Source organism: Ostrea edulis, chromosome 1 (genome assembly GCF_947568905.1).
Source record: "Ostrea edulis chromosome 1, xbOstEdul1.1, whole genome shotgun sequence".
NCBI lineage: Eukaryota > Metazoa > Mollusca > Bivalvia > Ostreida > Ostreidae > Ostrea > Ostrea edulis.
In genome coordinates, this window is record NC_079164.1 from 34,025,915 (window position 1) to 34,045,769 (window position 19,855).

The 19,855-nt window shown below is 34.7% G+C and overlaps 2 protein-coding genes across 3 annotated transcripts in view; one reads left to right on the plus strand and one right to left on the minus strand.

Annotated features, from left to right (window-relative positions):
• LOC125659152 (probable RNA-binding protein 19) overlaps positions 1-398 on the minus strand; it is a 33,630-nt gene extending 33,232 nt beyond the window's left edge. For both annotated transcript variants that reach the window (XM_048890742.2, XM_056146375.1), the window contains exon 1: positions 247-398. In XM_048890742.2, coding sequence (XP_048746699.1) covers positions 247-282 — 36 coding nt within the window. In that variant the 5' untranslated portion in view covers positions 283-398. The remainder of the gene's footprint in view (positions 1-246) is intronic.
• On the plus strand, positions 396-9,030 carry LOC125659214 (transmembrane protein 47-like). The gene is made up of 4 exons (XM_048890819.2): positions 396-526; positions 1,131-1,287; positions 2,368-2,517; positions 4,715-9,030. Exons 1-4 carry the CDS (start codon positions 491-493, stop codon positions 4,930-4,932), a joined length of 561 nt encoding a protein of 186 aa, XP_048746776.1. The 5' UTR covers positions 396-490; the 3' UTR covers positions 4,933-9,030.
• The last annotated feature ends 10,825 nt before the right edge of the window (positions 9,031-19,855 follow it).

Sequence of the window (19,855 nt, forward strand, 5' to 3'; positions counted from 1 at the left end):
AAATCTATTAGATATTTACCCAATAGACTTATAATATCAATAAATCTATATAACACCACGTGGTATTGAAATAGTACACCTATCAATATCATAAAGACATGTATATATCTATAATACACGTCAGCTGGCAGCTCTGTACTGTAGTAAAGTTGAGTATACACGAGCTCATGTGGTCCTAGTACATGTACAAAACCTACGCTTTGCGTCCTAAATTTTATAATCCAATAAAAAGTTGTGACAAAGTACCTTTTTCGGTAAGTTTTTAACAATCAGCCTCGACATTTTCTCGTTAGATATTGATATTATACATCAAAAGTTCCATGAAGTTGATGAACATAACCACGTGTGGTGTGACTGTTTTCAATGTTGATGTTAAACCGGAAGTACGTCAGAGTGATTCCCCTTTTGTTATCGATTAATGAGAGGGAAAGAAAATCAATGGAAATGTAAAAAGTGAGATTTTGAACCTCTTCGTAATTTTTGTGCAAAGATGACAGAAAATGCAATCGTAATAAGACCCATTAAGGTATGAGTGTTATTGGGAAACAGTTGTCATATTGTATTTATTGCTTTAGATGGCATGTTACACATGCAGCATGCAGTACACTTTACATAATTAACCTAGTACATGCAGTTGAACATCGTATTGAGCAGGGTGTCATTCTGATTAAAATGAGAATATTAATATGTTAGATAACTGCATAACAATTTCAAATCCGGATCAGCATTAGGATCGCGTTTACCTTTAATTTTTTTCCCCAAAAAGTATAAAAAAAAAAAAATAAAAAAAAAAAAAATTTAGGTAAGTTCTTTTCTCTCTCTCTCTGAAAATTATTTCCCCCTTATGATTCTTTAGATTAGAGGAATATATCTATTTTATTGAATACTATACGACTGATCATGATAATATTGAATAATAAAAGAATTAATATGTTTTCATGAATTCTGGACATTGTTCTGTTCATGTTCATGTTCATGTACATTAAAATCACAGGACACTTACAAAACTTAAAATATCACAGCCATGATCATAGCACATGTTATTGACTAATATGAAAGCATTATAACATTTAAAGCAAATAACACATCAGTACTACTTGACAAAGCTGTGCTACTTAATTTACAAACAGATAATTGGCGAGGCCTTCTCTGGAATAGCTGCAGTGTTCCTCATCATTGCAGCTGTGGGAAAGGACTGGGTGGAGGTTCAGTTTTACCGCACCTCTCATGTCATCTCTTGGGGATTATGGGATATATGTGTCGGCGGACTTTGCCTTCCAGACAGTGGTAACTTTTATAAAATTTTGACATTGAAGTTTTTTTTTATTCTCCCCAGAAAATATTTCACTGGAACACAGAGTCTCTGCTTTGTCTGTGTGTTTGTTCAGAGGTAGCTAGATTGCTTCATGTAATAGGGCTACAATATTTGTTTATGATCTAAACAGATCGACAACCTTTGCATGAGGTCATATTTCTGAGGTCAAGGTTATTTGTTTTCCAGATCTGAAACTTATGATTTTGATTAATAAATTGATTATCATAATGTCCTAGTCAATGAAGTTGTAATGGGGGATACTTCAATATGCTTGTCACTGTTGACATAAATTGATCCATCCTGTAAGTCCAATATCTTTTAGCCTAGCTCAGTGATACTTCACAATTTTTTTTTCAAATGGTCATATTTATCTTACGACAACTCATATTTAATTAACTTTGGGGATCAGTAGGTCAAAGGTCAAGACAGAATTGAAGTGACGGTACATGAAAGAATGATAGTTTTCAGACCTGAGGTCTTTGATGTAGGAGGATTATATTTCACATGTACATTGTATAATGGTCATGATTGAGGAATGATCCCTTCATAGTCTAGAGTCAGTAGGTTGAAAGTCAAGGAGTGATACTAGTAAATGACCAAAGATAATAATACATAACATATATGTATTGATCATCAAATAACACACAGAAGAACCACTGTGTTGTGTTAGGGTGAGCAGGGTAAGGGCCAAGGTGAAACTTCTTTGCGCTCCACATTGGTGTTGGTGTTGAGGGGATGTATAATCTGGGTCAGTCATTTTGTGGTGTTGGGGTGGGGGGTATATAATCTCTGGGGTCAGTCATTTTGTGGCGTTGGGGTGGGGGATATGTAATCTCTAGGGTTAGTCATTTTGTGGTGTTGGGGTGGGAGATGTATAATCTGTGGGATCAGTCATTTTGTGGTGTTGGGATGGGGGATATGTAATCTCTAGGGTCAATCTGAATGCATGACTCAACAATGTTACTGCTAGGAATTTCAGATTTAAAGTAAAATCTTGATGAAATTCAGCACATTAAGGAGCATCTATCCTTTGTACTGATTGTATTTTTCAGGCTGGCTGGAGGTCTGTAGGGGCCTGTTTCTGCTGGCCCTCCTCCTTGCACTGGCTGCCTTTGTTTCGGGTTTAGTGGGCCTCTGTATCCACTCTCACTGCAGTAAGCGGCTCTGGTTTGTTTTAGCAGGTGCCCTGATGGCCCTTGTAGGTAAGTCTACAATATGCAGGTGTGTTGATGGTTCTCCTGTTAAAGCAATCAGACAGGTGTGTTAATGTCCCTTGTAAGTAAGTCTACATCAAACAGGTGCCCTGATAGCCTACATTGATAACACTACATCAAACAGGTGCCTTGATGGCTTTCATAGGTAAGACTATATCAACAGGTACCTTGATGGCTCTCACAGATAAGAATATATCAACAGGTACCTTGATGGCTTTCACAGGAAAGAATATATCAATCTGGTGCCTTGATGGCTTATATAGATAACACTACACCAAACAGGTGCCTTGATGATCCTCGTAGCTAAGTCTGAATCAAACAGGTGCCCTGATGAGCCTTGTATTGGTTGGGAAATAAACAGATTGATTGTGTATTGTTTAATGTCCCACTCGAGAATTTTTCACTCATATGGAGACATCACCATTGCCGGTGAAGGGCTGCAAAATTTAGGCCTATGCTTGATGCTTAAGGCCATTGAGCAGGGAGGGATCTTTATTGTGCCACACCTGCTGTGACATGAGGCCTCAGTTTTCTGGTCTCATCTGAAGGACCACCCAAATTAATTGACTCTTATGACAAGCAAGGGGTACTGAGGACCTATTCTAACCTGGATCCCCATGGGATCATAGACCTTGTAGTTGAGACTATGCCAGATAGATGTATAAGTAGGCAGATATATGTTTCCACAGTGAATATTAATCATTTTGAAAGTTACTATTAAGTTATGTGTGCAAATCAAAATATTTAACATATATAATTATGCCATTGCAAAGGAAGTTTTTGGTAGAGGGTATAACTTTCTCCATTTGTCTGTCTATCCATTCATTTTGAATCCTTGCTTCACATCACCTGCTGCTAAATTGTTCATACTTACATCAGTGGCACACATGTACGCAGACATACATGTAGATATCTGGCAAGAACGATCCAGATTGGTTATTAGATGAAAAGGTCAAATTAAGATCAATGGATGCAGCTAAAGGGAAATGATTTTTCATCTTAACTGATTTACATTTTCACTTATGACGTGGGAGAGTATGGCATCTATTAATTAGGATGTGAAAAGGTCAAAGGTCAGGTCAGCATGATACTTCTGAGAGGATCTGATACATCTACTTCAATCAGTGAATGTTTTTGTAGGAATGCCTTGAAAAGGATTGATTGAATATTGTTTAACGTCCCTCTCGAGAATCTTTCACTCATATGGAGACTACACCATTGCTGGTGAAGGGCTGCAAAATTTATGCCTATGCTCGGCACTTACGGCCTTTGAGCAGGGAGGGATCTTTATCGTGCCACATCTGCTGTGACACGGGACCTCGGTTTTTGCCGTCTCATCCAAAGGACCACCCCATTTAGTTGCCTCTTTCGACAAGCAAGGGGTAATGAGGACCTATTCTAACCCGGATCCCCACGGGATTACAGTCAATTAAATTACAGTATAAAGTTGATCATAACAACAGTCAAGAAACTGAATGTTGAAATAATCTTAGATTATAACTCTTTCTCTTAGGATAATAATAATCTCCTTTGTATAGCAGGATTAGTTTTAACTGGTTTGCAGAACAATTTACATGTATGTTGCTAGTCGATTTCAAATTCATATTCATGATATAAGAAATTCAATTAGTTTATTTAAGTGTCACATGCATAATAGTAGCTTAGATAGTCGGAGGAAATTGCACATTCAGAGGAATAAGAATTTGTATCTTGTTGGAATTACATGTATAAGTGGGTTTTTTTTTTTTACATTAATGACAAATAAATATGTTTAACATTGAAAGTATTTATTTTGAATAAGATATACACAGGTAAAATTGCAACATATGTTTAACATATGTTTGGATATTCATGTGTTAAATGTATGTTGCAATTTTACCAGTATACTGGCACTGGCAATTAAAGTATGCTGAATGAACCAAATTTTCAGAGAGAGAGAGAGAGAGAGATTTTCACCAATTTGGCTTGAACAAATATTAGAAAATTAATAGAATGAAAAAAATAAAATAAAAAGTGTAACATGTTTTTCAATGTGTTGATTGTAAAACCGGATATTTGACATATGAATGAATGTCGATTGTAAGGTGAAGAAAATTTTGCCTACTTTGCCATTAAGAGGTACTACGATGTTGAGTGAGTATATTTCACTGATTTAATACAGTCTAATTGCTCCCTTTATTTATAGCCCTTCTGGACCTGCTGACCCTCATTGTGTATCCAGTCATGTTTAATGCGGACATTGTCCATCTACAGACTCACGAACACTGGCTTTACAGGCTGAAAACCTGGTACTTCGATTGGACATACGGATTTGGTTGGGGGGCTTTCATTTTCACGACTGCGGCTGCCGTGTTTTTCATTATTCCACTGGACGACAAGAAGATGTTTTCCAAACCATTTTGACGTCTCCAAATTGTTCTGAGGGAACGTCCCCATTAGGAAGCTAGATGATTACAATCTGTGTGTACAGTAAAACATGGTTATAGCAAACTTCCTTTCTCACTTCATGATAAGTATAAATTGTTATGTCCAGTGAGTTCTTTGTAACTTGATCTATGTGAGAAGGAAAATCACTTCATTATATAAATTTACATTCACTATGTGTATTCTGCTTAATTTCTATTGAAATCCATTGCTTGTAATTTGCACATTCTGTTTCAATCTAGTTAGATCTGGTTTTTTAGTGCTGTCTGTCTGCATGTGATGATGCACATTCCACAAAGTTTGTGACTTAGTATTTCATGGCATTGTTGAAATTGTAGGAAAATGTTTCCTGCTGATTTTTTTTTAATTTTTTTTTACATTTTATTTGAATTTAGAATAATAGAGAAAACATACCTATATTATATGTTTATTTCATGAGTTAAAAGTTTATCCTTCTTAGACTATTTCTTTTTTTAAATGCCATTGTCCAAATATGGAAATCATTACCAAATATGGAGACAAGTCAATTAAGGTAAGGTGATGTTTAAATAACTTACTGGTCCACAATACCTATACTGTTATTTACAGTGTACTTGAATGGATTTATTTATTTTTTTTTCAAAATACAGAAAAATAAAAATGATAAAATATTTTTCTTTGGTTTGTTAAACAGGGATAAAGGTAGCAAACATTGCCAAAAACATTTCACAACCTTTATATCTGATTTAATAACAAATGAAAGACAGACATTTCATTATTTTAGATAACCGGTAATTCATTGTGAAGATGTTCTACTGATTTTACAAATTTTTCTTATCAATATTTACAAATTATCTATTTATTATATAAAGCACCCATTGATCACAAAATTATATTTTGATTTATTACTTCAAGTGTAATGACTAGATTAAACAATTGATTATATATTCCAAGGTAACTGTTTTATGTCAGTGTATGGATAAAGTTCTGTGACTTTTATTATATTGTTGAAATTCAATTTAGCATTCAACTTTCCAGATTATTGGGATTTTTACAGATGTTATGATATATACCAGGGCCGTAAATTACATGGAGGTGGAGGAGGCAGCTGCCTCCTCCAACTTTTGAGCCAAAAAAAATTAAAATTTAAAGTTCATTAGAATTTATGTTGTTTCCAATAACTAAGAACATGATACCTCCCTTAAAAAGCATTCCAAATCTTTCTTTTAGAATGAGTTAGTCAAGTAACATCTTAGAAGGCCCTAGAATCAAGGATTTTGCACGAAACGTGTTCAGTGTGCATAAAATGTGCTCAGCGTCTGGGGGCCTGGGCGCCCAGGCCCCCGCCTAATTTCCTGCCTCCTCCAAATTGAAGGTTAATTTACGGCCCTGTATACATGTGTAAGTGTATGTTGTAATTCTTTTTAGATGACAATCCTTTTATCCTGTGTGATATTTATTAGTTTTGGTCCAGTACACTTTTAGCCCCAGACATTTTGAAATCACATACTGCCAGTAAGATTCTTAAATATATGCAAGGAATTTATTATCTTGTAATTTAGGAAAAAGCATCATTCTCAAATAAAATAACTTGCTTTTATTTTTAAAATTGCTGAAAGACAGGTTAAAACTCAAGCTTGATCAATAGTCCACTCTCAAATTCACGTTCTTGCAATGTAATGTCTTTGAGTTATTTTGCGATATTAAGTATACTCACATAGAATAAGGATAAAATATGCAGTGTATACTTTTATAGAATTTTTTTCATCATTTAAGATGGATAAAAAAATCTTATGTGAAAAGTGCATATGGATTTACTGTATGAATATTGACAAGACATTCTCGATCACCTTTAATTGAGATGTTTAGAAGATAGGGGTTGTGACACGACCCTTACAGATCCATGTGACCTGGGGTATAGGACTTTACTATTTTAAAATTAAAATCATCATTCACTGACATTTCATTAAAAAATAGATAAAAGAAATCTAGAAGTTTGTGCAAATGTGGCCAAAAAAAATTTTTTTTTTGACTGGCTGGTATTTATGATATTGTGATATGTAATTCGCAGTTCATTTCAAATGTTGCCAAAATGGGGTATTAAGAAGGTAAATTATTTCACCAAAATAAATTTACCCAATGTACTTATTTTGCCTAAATGTTAGATAAGCTGATGAATCTTTTTTGGGCGTGAATTTATGACAGTGTCATAATATATTCTTGTTATAATAGGTGATGACTTTGTAATTTTTGAGAACTTGTGTTCAAACTTTTGCATATGTTTTCAAAATGCAATGATATTTTTATTGAATCAAATAAATGTCAGTATTATCTAAAATTGGTCTGTATATATAACTACTGTTTATAAGGAATCAAAGGATATACGTGCAATTAAGTTTTAAAGGAATATGTATGGTTTTAATGTAATTTAGCCCATCAAAAACGTGAAAATTCATTTTTGGTAAATTTTAATTCTCATTTAACATGAATGTTATCATACATACACTGTACATCCTTCATCAAAATAAGGTCAACATTGTTTCTAACAATTTCCAACAATTTCGTCATTACAGGGTTGGAATTTGGTGCAAACTATTATAATAAATAATCTTTTGTTGTGCATAAGCTGTTCTATAGAGCAGTAGTACATGATTTTATTTAGTTAAAATATTTGTTTGTTTGTTTTTTTAAATGAGATCTGAATTCCTGGTCATTATAAGAATAGACTTACTGTACATCAAATTTTCAAATATATCTTTAATCTCTAGAATATAGATATTAAAGTCAATAAAATTTAAGATGAGATTAGATTTTGAATGTAATTCAAAATATCAATAAAGTATTTGTTTGGTTTTTATTTGTTAGGGATATAAGAATTTTTTTTTGCTTAAGTCTATTGAATTCTCAATTTATGGTCATAGAGCTTGAATAAGCAATAAATAATGGTTTTATTTTTAACCGGTGGAGTATTGACTATGATATACATGTATTTATAAATAAAGAATTTTTTCCCCCACATATCATCTTTTTGAATTTTATTGCATTATGGTGCTGCTTTGAGTTTGTAGATTTTTTATTGCTTTGAATTGTGTTTCTTTTCTTTTAAAGGTATTTCTTTTATATTTTGAATCATTCCAATTTCCCATATTTTGAAATCCATATACTGAAGATGCTATTCATATAATGTGTACTTTTTATGCACATATTCTGCATGTTTAACTTTATTTCCTCCCATCATGTTGATGTGTTTTAAATTTTTTAGATAACAATTGATTTTCTTCCTTCATATACCAAAATTGTACTTCATTGATAAAATTTTACTTCACTGATAAAATTGTTATTTCACTGATAGAATTGTTATTTCATTGATAAAATTTTTATTTCATTGATAAAATTGTTATTTCATTGATAAACTTCTACTTCACTGATAAAATTATATTTTATTGATAAAATTGTACTTCATTGAGTACTTGATTTCAAGGTCTGACACAACAACAACAACAAAAACAAAGAAACAAAAGCCAACAAACAAATAAGAATTTGTTTTCAGCAAGAAATGGTAAAACTACAGTCAAAGTAACTCTTTTGAACAACTTGCCATTCAGTGTTATTGTAAACGATTGTTATAGTGGGGCTCAATAGGCACACATATTATGCATTATGTAGATTTCAGGGTTGTTCAATTCTTTTTTTCTGACAATATATGTACATGTTGAACAAATTTACCTCAATGTTTTTTATTAAGTTATTATTTATTGAATTAATTGTTAGATGTCAAATATGACAGTTTTAGAAATATGAAGTGAATTAATTCGCACATTAAACAAAATGTTTAGCTTTGAATCCATAAGTTTTCGAAGGTAGTCAACACAATTTTGAATTAGATTAAATCTATAGAAAACAGAGTGATACTGCAGTCATTGACTGAAAAATGATAATAGTTACCTATACTTTTTAATGTTTTGTTTAGATCGAAGTTTTTCTTGCCATCACTAACTAATCAAAGCACTCATTATGTGGAATTAATTAGTGATATTGTGATGTCATTTGTTGTGTATTGCAGTTCATCAACTGCTTTTAATAAAGACAAGAGCAAAAGTTGTGTAATTCTGACTTTTTCCTCACCAACCCAGGTATCCTATAACACTAATGAAAGGTGAAGATAACGGACAGTGATCAATCTCATAACTCCTATAAGCAATATGAAATAGAGAGTTGGTCAAACATAGACCCCTGGACACACCAGAGATGGGATCAGGTGCCTAGGAGGAGTAAGTATCCCCAGTCAACCTGTCACACCCACTGTGAGCCCTATATCTTGATCAGGAAAACGGAGTTATCTGTATCCAAAATCAATGTGCCAAGAACGGCCTAACAATCAGTATGAAACAAGTCAGACAGCATTTGAACCAATGATAGGTTGTATTGGCAAACTCGATTGTTATAACCACCCTGATTACACGCACAAGTACATGTATTCTGAAGTTGATATAAAAAATATGCTGGAGTTCCTCACTGACCCTAACTTTGTGGTCTGTGGTGATCAGGTCATCCAATAGTCTGTCGGGATTCCCATGGGCACAAATTTTGCTCCTTTCTAACATGTGGCTGACCTGTTTTTATATTCCAATAAAGTAGAATTTATTCAGAAACTTCTACATGAGAAGAAAAAATCTCTTGCTGTGGTCTTCAATTTGAGATATATATCGATGACGTTTTATCTATTAATAATAATAACTTTCATTCATATGTCAATTCGATGTATCCCTGTGAGCTTGAAATAAAAGACGCAACAGAGTCATCCACTTCTGCTTCATACTTGGATTTTTATTGAAAGTAGATATTAACGGCAAACTAACAACTCAACTTTATGACAAATTGGATGATTTCAGCTTCTCCATTTTCAACTTCCCATATTTATGTAACAATATTCCATTATCACCTGCACATGGAGTTTATATCTCTCAACTGATTCGATATGCAAGAGCTTGTTCTGCGTATGGTCAGTTTTTAGATCAAGGCAAGCTACTGACAAACAAGTTGATGGTACAGGGGTTTCAAGAATCTCGTTTAGAGTCAGCATTTCACAAATTCTATGGTCGTTATAACGATCTAGTTTGCCAATACAACCTATCATTGGGTCAAATGCTGTCTGACGTGTTTCATACCGATTGTTAGACCGTTCGTGGCACACTGATTTTGACTACGGATAACTCCGTTTACCTGATTAAGATATAGGGCTCACGGCGGGTGTGACCGGTCAACTTATTCCTCCTGGGCACCTGAACACACCTCTCGTGTGTCCAGGGGTCCATGTTTGCCCAACTCTCTATTTTGTATCACTTATAGGATTATGAGATTGATTTGTGTACGTTATCTTCACCTTTCATTCATCTGTACTACAGATATTTTATAACATTAATTTGTACTACAGGTGTTTTATAACATTAATCTGTACAGTGCAGGTAATATATAACATTAATATGTAGTACAGGTATTTTACAACATTAATCTGTACTACAGGTATTTTATAACATTAATCTGTAGTACAGGTATTTTATAACATTAATCTGTACAGTACAGGCATTATATACATATGTAACATTAATCTGTAGTACAGTGATTGATTGTATCTTGCTTAACGTCTCGCTCGAGAATTTTTCACTCATATGGAAACGTCACCAAGAGACCGCGGTGAAGTGCTTCAAATTTAGGCCTATGCTCGGCGCTTACGGCCATTGAGCAGTGAGGGTTCTTTAGCGTGCCACACCTACTGTGACACAGGACATCCGTTTTTAAGGTCATCTACGAGGACCCGTGACATTAGCACCTGTTGCCGAGCGTTTGACGATGGAACTATCTCTTCCTGTTTTAACGACTTGGGTCTGTCGCGGCAGGGATTCTGTATTGTTTGCCCTGTGTCTTTGCACGGACTCCTTTCAAATAAACGCGTCGCACGTTTCTGCGTAATGATGTTTGGCGAGAATATTTCCCTACATTTGTTCATGACCATTGCTTGTGACCAGATACCAGACGTATATCGGAATGGTTTTAGTGTAGTGTGTGTAAAAAAGCCTTTATCTATTATTTGGGAAAGAGTACCAATTCGTTTTCATAAACCTTAATAAAAACCTTTAACTCTACTTACCGATTTGATATGTTGATTTTACTTATGTAAATGTCAACCAACATTTGAAAGATCATTACAAGCGCTGATAAGAATATATTGGGTCCAACTGTCTTAGAAGGTCATATCTGTGCTTCTTTACAACATACAGCGGTTCTCATTGAATTACAACTGTCATTTCGAATAAATCCCTACCATGACCATTTATTCAGTCAGTTCTAGATTTCTCATTGCGACAATGAATTCAGATTCTCATATTTCTTTGTATTTTACATCATCACATGTTTGACGTTGGCCAATCACGTAACACATAGAAATTAGACAGTTATACCTCTGATCAATGGTGGTTAAACAACCTGCTGGTTAAATACCAGGACTCATTCGTGTGATAGAATCTGTCTAAAAGGCTCGAGCCCCGACAATTATGAAAATGAATAGAAAAAAGAGGCTATGTAGTGTTTCTTATGGAGCTACAATGTGTTAAATCGACCTTTTTGGACTTAAAATCGTCTAGTTTTGTCTGTTGATATCAACACAACATAAAGCAACATAAATCAATCTTCATCAAATAGAAATGGAGCGTTTGAACATACTGGAAGTTTATTCAGTATAATAAATAATGTCTTCAAAATTTATCACAGAACTTTACAAAGTTTGGTTGTAGATACAATTTTTGAATTGTTGGCTAAGAAGCTACGTTTCCTCACAAAATTCCTTGGTAAATTGATATACATGTAAATCGATGTCCTGTTGGGCAAAATACATCAACCTAATTCTGGAATTTAGAACATTTAAATTGGTTCCTAGTCTCTACTACTTCTATCATAAATTAAAAATTGCAATGCACGTCTAGGGGTATAAATAATGACAATATATTAGATCAAATAGAAACTGTAAAATTGTGTAGATTTATAGCTTTTTTGATTCAACAATCCTTCCTCCACAAAATGTAATCCTTTCAAAACTCTTTAAACTTAAAAAGAAAAAATGATTGAAAGTGGTGAGAGATAAGGGCAACCTAACCGTAAAAACTTGACTGAACTCTATGTAATGTAGATAATCAGGGTTTTTTCTAGTTAATTCAGAGATACAAACAGGCCTGACGGATTCTTCGTACAATTCAGAACAACCTCTGGTTCCTTCTCAATCTTATTGGAAAGGCAGTAGCTATACTTTATGTTTTTACTTCTTTCAGTGACGGTGGACTTATTTCTTTTCACAAAAGGATTCAGAAATCGAGGTACTAGTATCCATTCAAAATGTCAAACGTTTGTACTGTTCATGGTTCTGAGGACACTCGTTTTTACTGTAAAGATTGTCGAAAACGAATTTGTGATGCTTGTGTCATCAATGAATGCAAAGGGCACCGTTTAGAACGCGCCAGGAATGAGATCGATATTAAGAGGTGTGCCTTAAAACAAAAATTAGAGATAATGAGCCAATACACGAAAGAAAACATGGAAGGTTACCGAATCAAATTAGATTTTGTCGATGAAAATATCGAGAAAGCTCGAAAGCGCTATGAAGAATTGAAAAATACACTAGACAAGGTTTGTCATAACTCCCTTCAACAACTGATGAAGTGTAAAGACGAAATGGAGAAATATTTCCAAACCATTGAAATCAAACTTCAGGAGAAGAAACATTATGCTGAGGAATCTCTCAGAAAAATTGCCTCCATGAACGAAGATGAAATACAAGAAGTTGAAGAGAGAGTGGCCGATCACTATGGCATCGACTTGTCTTTAATTATATCACCACTACCGACTTTCGTAGAATGTGTTGGGAAAGATGAAGAAGTTGCACTGAAGGCTATATTTGGTTACGTCCAGTACGGACGATACGAGGAGGTAGTGTTGCCTAATGATGATGCTGGGTATTTGAGTATGTATTCACCGGAAGTTCCACCTAAAGTGCCTCCAGAAAAACGGAAGAAATTTACGACAGAAGTAATCCAAACCTACACCCTCGGCATGTCGCTTGAAGACGTTCTTATGAAGAATGATGTATTTTTTGTCTCAAGCAACTCCAAGCTCTTTGAAACCAAGCTTGATAAACACATTCAGCCAAAAGAACTCAAAGACATCAATGAAAACATCAGAAGAATTGCTATGACAACAGAAAACGTCATTCTAATGACATCACATTTGGTGTACAAACTTGAAAAGAAAAATTCAATACCCAAGAAATACAAGGTGTCAAACCTCATTGATCCTCAGGGTTTGCTTTTAGCATGCATTGGAAACACTTTAGATAGAAAGTCATTACTTTTAGGATTAAAAATAACCGGAGAAGAAGAAAGTTTAGAAATTAGAAAGTATGCAATAGGAGAAGGTGATCATTTAGAATATGAGAAGTTGGAACTACCACGTGGCATAGATATTCCTTTGATTTCACACGTGGCTGAAAATACAAATGGAGAAATTTGCGCTGTAGTCAGGGAGGGAGCTGAGTCGTCGTTCTTTGTTTGCTTTGACACCGAGGGGCATCTTCGTCATCGCTATCCAACGGACGAAAAACTGAAGCGGAAATTCCTTGGGATTGGAATCTTAAAAGATGGAATGGTTGCACTTATAGACGGGTGCGTTATCTCTGGGATCCGTTTCCTTGATCAACATGGACGTCAGCTTCATTTTGAAGGGAGGAAGAATGTGCCTAAATGTATCACTACAGACTTTAACGACCACATTTGGGTTGGATTTGATGATGGTAGTGTGGAGAAAATCCAAGTTACAAAGGCTTTGAGTTTGAAATCTTAATACCAGGATGTCTATTCACAATATGTTGGAATGAGAGAGAGAGAGAGAGAGAGAGAGAGAGAGAGAGAGAGAGAGAGAAGTGGGTATTGTAATCTCGTCTCCGTAATATATTCCTCTGTGTATGACTTCTTCTGATGCTTATCATTATCGCAAAATTAGAGATAGTTTTATTAGATTAATGTAGAAGAGTACAGTATGTTTTGACTTTTGCAATGATATGATTGAGTAGCAGTAGTCGAATAGGGTTACACTATCTATTCACGGTTGAATTTGGCTGGTATTACTGTTCTTTGCTTAGGCGTTTTATGTAAAATCTGTACATTTTATCTCTCATGGTGTTAAAAAAAATTGTGCTCTAAACGTTATTTTCGAACAGGAAGCTTTTCAGATTTTGTAAAGGACTTTGGTCCTTTCTGATCGACGAATTATCAACAAAGTGGTAGCGAGATTGCTCATCGCTGATTAGTGAAAAGATGAAATCAGCACGATTTAAGTTTAAATGGTAAACACAATGCAGACACACTCGCAGATTTGTTTTTGATAGGGAATTTGTTATATTTCACATAGTGTCTATATGAAAGGGGTCCATGTTTGCCCTGTTCTCGATTTGCATTCTTTAAATGATTTATGAGATTGATCACTGTTCGTTATCTTCACCCTTTTCGTATACAGACAGAGAAGTCATATTATATCAATAGAAAGTCATGGCAGTATGACACTAAAAAAGAAAGGGGGAACTTCTCATATCAAAAATGAATTCGTGAAGATAACAAACTCTAATCAATCTCGTAAATCTTGCAGAGAATACAGTAAGAGTAGAGCTATCACGGAAACCTAGACATATCAGAGGTAGAATCAGGTGTCTAAGATGGGTAAGCACCCCCTGTTGAACGGTCACAACCTTGTGAGACCTATATCGTGATGAGGTCAACGGAGTAATCCGTAGTTAAAATCAGTTTGTGAAGAAAGACCTAATAATTTGTACGAAACACGTCAGACAACATTCGACCTGATAGCAGGTAGTATTTGCAAATTAAATCATTGTAAGGACCACAGAATTTGTGAAATACTTTAAACGAGTCTGTTGAAACTCTTCCAACAGCAACTTATTTGTTAATAGCCTGTCTCCATTTAAAGACTGATCATACGCAGAACAAGCTCTTGCGTATCGAATCAGTTGAGAGATATTAATACCATATGCAGGTGATAATGGAATATTGTTATATTAATATGGAAAGTTGACGGTGAAGAAGTTGATGTAATCTTGTTTGTCATCAAGTTGAGTTTATCAGGTAGTGAAGATTTTTATCCTTGCATTTCAATGTTTTGCGATTGCCTCTTGTCCTCTGGTTTATATTGTTTACGTCTGCATAAAGAAACCAAGATCTTCCAGACTTCAGGCGAAATTTCTTCCATTTTATTTTTAAACATGAAAAGTGAATAGTTTTCTTTCTTTTATGTTGTAGTGATATGATTAAAACCCACGCTTTTAAAGAGTTTAAAAATACATTCTTGTGAAGACACTATGATAATGAGAAATTGTTTAAGAAGTTATTAAAGCATTTTATTGAGAGTTTTATTGATTAATCTTAATTGAAGGACGAAAATGGGAATGTACTAAGACGTATCGTAGTTTCATCAATAAATATTCCGTGTGATAATGTGGCTTATATAATAAATGAAGTGGTGGGGTTCTGTTTCAACTCAAATCTGGCATATGCCGCAGAAAAGGTGTACGGCTATATAATTAGATGCATTTCATCCGTTAACTAAGGAGATCTTAAGAGAGCGTCCAGGGGAACACCAAAGGATAACTTGGCGTGGGGTGATGGTTGGAAGTTAATTCATGAAAAAGGTTATTCAGTAATTGCAACTTTTACATAAGTATGCCGTTTTGTCTAAAAGAATAGTATCAATTTCTACAGTATAGAAAATGACAAATCTAGAAATTATCTAAAGTTGAGGTAGACCTTCAAATTCCATAGGAAAGGTAAGTGTAAAGTTCAATAAGTAAATAATATTTAATATTAATACGTCATCGTTTGGAAATCTGAATTGCATTAAATGAAACAAATTACCAAGCAATTTATGGTTGATTACATTTATGCATAGCCCGATTAGCAAATACAGCGATCATCGTTTCATGCATGTCAGACCTGTTTGTTCTCCTGCAGGTATCTGGTAAGATAGTCAAAATAAAGATATTGATAGTCGTTTCTTATATTGTGTAAAGGATGCCTAGGCTACCTAACGATAAAGACAACAGTGCAGTGCAATCACTTTTGGTTGGAAACACCTATTTAAAACCCTGTGGCAAAAGGTCTGAATGTCCACGAAAATACAATATATTGTCTCTACAAACTCCTTAGACTGACTGGTACAACTGCCGATCACCCTTGAACTGGCCGACCGAAGGTAACGACGCCTCGTTAGGACCCATATTTATTAAAGTTTGTAGACGTAAACGTAGAGTAAATGTAGACGTAGGAAACGTTTAACTGAGTCAGAATTAAGAAAGATGTAGAAATTGTAAGCTTAAAATTACACAACTACCGTGCCGATAACAGCAGTTCCTTCCGATAAGCACCAAATAAAAAAAAACTCACCCAAACCAAGGAAAACTGCATATGATCTTGGAACTTCTAATATATAAAGAAGAAACCCACACAGGGTTTCGTCTCAGTATAGTGTGAATAAAATAACTGCCTATATCTTAGAGGAAACTTTAAAAGAAATCAGAAATTTAGCAGAGACTCCGGACCTCATTGTATTACACTCTGACAAATGATTTAATAAATAAACTCCCAACGCATGTTTAGAAGAGATGTCAATTTTTGTAACTAACCATTTGCCAGATAATTTTTTTTAATATCTCTTTCCCAACTCCAAGGAATGACTCGGATGACTACATTACCAGAGGTCAGGTAGTCACTGTCCTGGTGAAACATCTATATATATATATATATATATATATAGTGGGATAAATCTCCGATATAATCTTCTAGAGTGCTCGACGTGGCCTCACGGAGCTACATAAATTGATGATCAGATCTGATCATCAATTTATATACATGTATATATATATATATATATATATATATATATATATATATATATATATAGCACTAAATAATCACAACTAGGTACTGAACATTTTCGCCCCAGCCCGGGGTCGAACCAGCGACGTACGGCACCCACCGTCTAGCAAGATTGTCAAACCACTGCGTAAGTCCACTTGGCCACAACGACTTCCCTATATATTGTGATAATTGTAACATGGTATACAAGGGAAGAAGTGATACCAAGATACATTGATATTAATGATGGATCTTTTACATCAAGGCACAGAAGCGCTCACATCCGCAGCTCAATTGATACGGCTTTGAATTTATCTCATCGCTCTACAAAACGCCAAGGAAGAGGCTACCACAGTGATAACAAGGGGAGGTGTCCGTGGACGTGGACATGATTTCCAGTTCTGTAGGTAACTCCGATATACAAAGTATTGAGTACTAGGCTAAACTTTTTATGCTCCCCGAAAAACAATTTCGGAGGAGCATATAGTCATCGACATGTCTGTGTGTCCGTCCGTCCGAATATCTCTTAAACCTTTCATCAGAAATTGATATAAATGATTACAATTGTACCTTGAGACAAGGACCTTTGGGCCAAGGTCTTTCAAGGTGATTTTGGACATATCAAGGACACCCAGAACATATAGAAGTTCCCTATTACAACAGTTTTTTTATATAAAAGTTCCTATCTCCTACATCTTTCATCAGTATTTGATCATAAATGATCACAAATATTCATTGAGAGTGGGACTTTTGGAACGAGGTCGTTTTGGAAAGGTCAATATCACCAAGAACATATACCTTATATAAGTAAAAAGTTCTTTATTTGAACAGTTTATAAACAGGTATTGATCATATATCACACAAATAAGTACTAGGCAAATGGTTTTCAGTAAAAGGTCACACAAGGTCATTTTGCAAAATCGCGGTCACTCAGAACTTACACCTTATAACTGAAAAAAACCCTGAAAACCCCCCACTTCATTTCAACAATATTTCAACAGTTATTGATCTTTTGGACCAAGGTCTCTCAATGTCATTTTGAAAAGGTCAGGGTCACTCAGGACATATACCTTATATAAAGAAAAAGTGCCTTATTTCAACAGTTTTGAACAATATTGATTATATATTACACAAATAAGTAATAGGGAAATGGCTTGCAGACAAAGGTCAGTTAAGGTCAATTTGTAAAGGTTATTATCACTCAACATAACCTATATATGAAAAAGAAACCTTCATTTCAACAGTTGTTGATCATTGTGCGAGTCATTGGCACACTGATTTTGACTACGGATAACTCCGTTTACCTGATCAAGATATAGGGCTCACGGCGGGTGTGACCGGTCGACAGGGGATGCTTACTCCTCCTAGACACCTGATCCCACCTCTGGTGTGTCCAGGCGTCCATGTTTGCCCAACGCCCTGTTTTGTATTGCTTGTAGAAGTTATGAGATTGATCACTGTTCGTTATCTTCACCTTTCATGAAGTAGTTTAATGGTTAGATGCATTTCGGGGAGCATCCATCAGTTTTACTGATATTCTTGTTTTCTACTTTTGCAAACTGTTGCTGTTCAAGTATTGTCTAGTAACTTTCGTGTTTCTCAATTTATTGAATAGCAGTTTGTTTTGTATTCAAGTCTGAAACTGAAAACTAACCACTTCATTTCTATAGTTAACTGTTTCGTTGTGAAATTTTGTACAAAAATCTAATATTTTTCCAACTAATTATCGTGGTCATAAGTGATACAATTTGCACTTGATATTCTAACATTTGTGGTTAATAAGTGTTCCAATAACCTGCAGTGTGCAGTTCACATGAGAGCCAGCGTAAATATCTGTAGTTGGAATGTTGGGGACTGTTATCTGAACATTTGACAAGACCTTGTCTGAAGAGTTTTTGGCAGAATATAATAACTTTGACTTAGTTCTCTTAACAGAAACACATGTGGGCTATGAACGCAAAATCCAATTTGAAGATTTTAACAAATATCCATTCTGCCGTCAAAAGTCAAGGAACAATCGATATTTTGGAGGTCTTGGCATTCTGATACGTAAAGGCGTTAAAAGGGGAATTAAAATCCTCAATGATGGTGCTTCAGAATATCAGTGAATAAATTATGCAAGGATTACTTTAACCTTCAGAGGTGTGTATATCTAGGCATTATATAATATGCTTCAAAAATCAGTACTGACATATATACTGATATATTAGAATTACTGGAAAAGAATATTTTAGAGAAATATAAGAATTTAGGAAATTTTATTTTAACTGGTGATTTTGATGACTATATAACAGGAGACAGTAACCTTCACTTTCCAGTAAACCATAATAACTACAATGTTGATTTAGCAATTGAGCAGAGAGTTAGCCAAGCTAATGTTGTTGATCTAAGAAGCAAAGACATGTTAGAATTTTGCATATGTAACCAGATACGTATTTTAAATGGAAGGTGCTTTGATGCTAGTTCATGTAGTTTTACCTGTCTCAAACCTAATAGTTGTAGTGTCGTGAATTATGTGCTTGTCTCGCAAGATTTATTTCATGATATTCCCTATAATAGCTCTAAAACTTCATTGTTATTTCGGATTTCAAATATTTCGGTTGAGCATCACTGAAGAGACATTATTTGTCGAAATGCGCATCTGGTGCATCAAAATTGGTACCGTATTACCGTATAAGTTTTACATTCTATATATGTGTGTGTCAGATTTTAAAGCAAATATTTCTGATTGCCTCTGTAAATTCTCGTATAAAATGTTAGCATCTATTGATAATAACTGTAGGAACAATGTGTCTTGTTTACATTATTTTTCTTTGAGTTAGGTGTGGAACACAAATAGTGCATTAAATGCATGTGCAAGATATTTTGGCACACCCTGTAATTCAAAAGGAAATGAGACAGTTCTTAGATGAAGAAATCACTTAAGAAATCACTTTAGACAGTTTCAGGATAAACAATGC

Bases quoted from the DNA above. Each gene is read 5' to 3' on its own strand.
- LOC125659214 (XM_048890819.2), top strand. From the start codon at position 491: ATGACAGAAAATGCAATCGTAATAAGACCCATTAAG. The intron at 1,288-2,367 runs GTAACTTTTATA...TGTATTTTTCAG, and splicing joins ACTTTGCCTTCCAGACAGTG to GCTGGCTGGAGGTCTGTAGG. The intron at 2,518-4,714 runs GTAAGTCTACAA...CTTTATTTATAG, and splicing joins TGCCCTGATGGCCCTTGTAG to CCCTTCTGGACCTGCTGACC.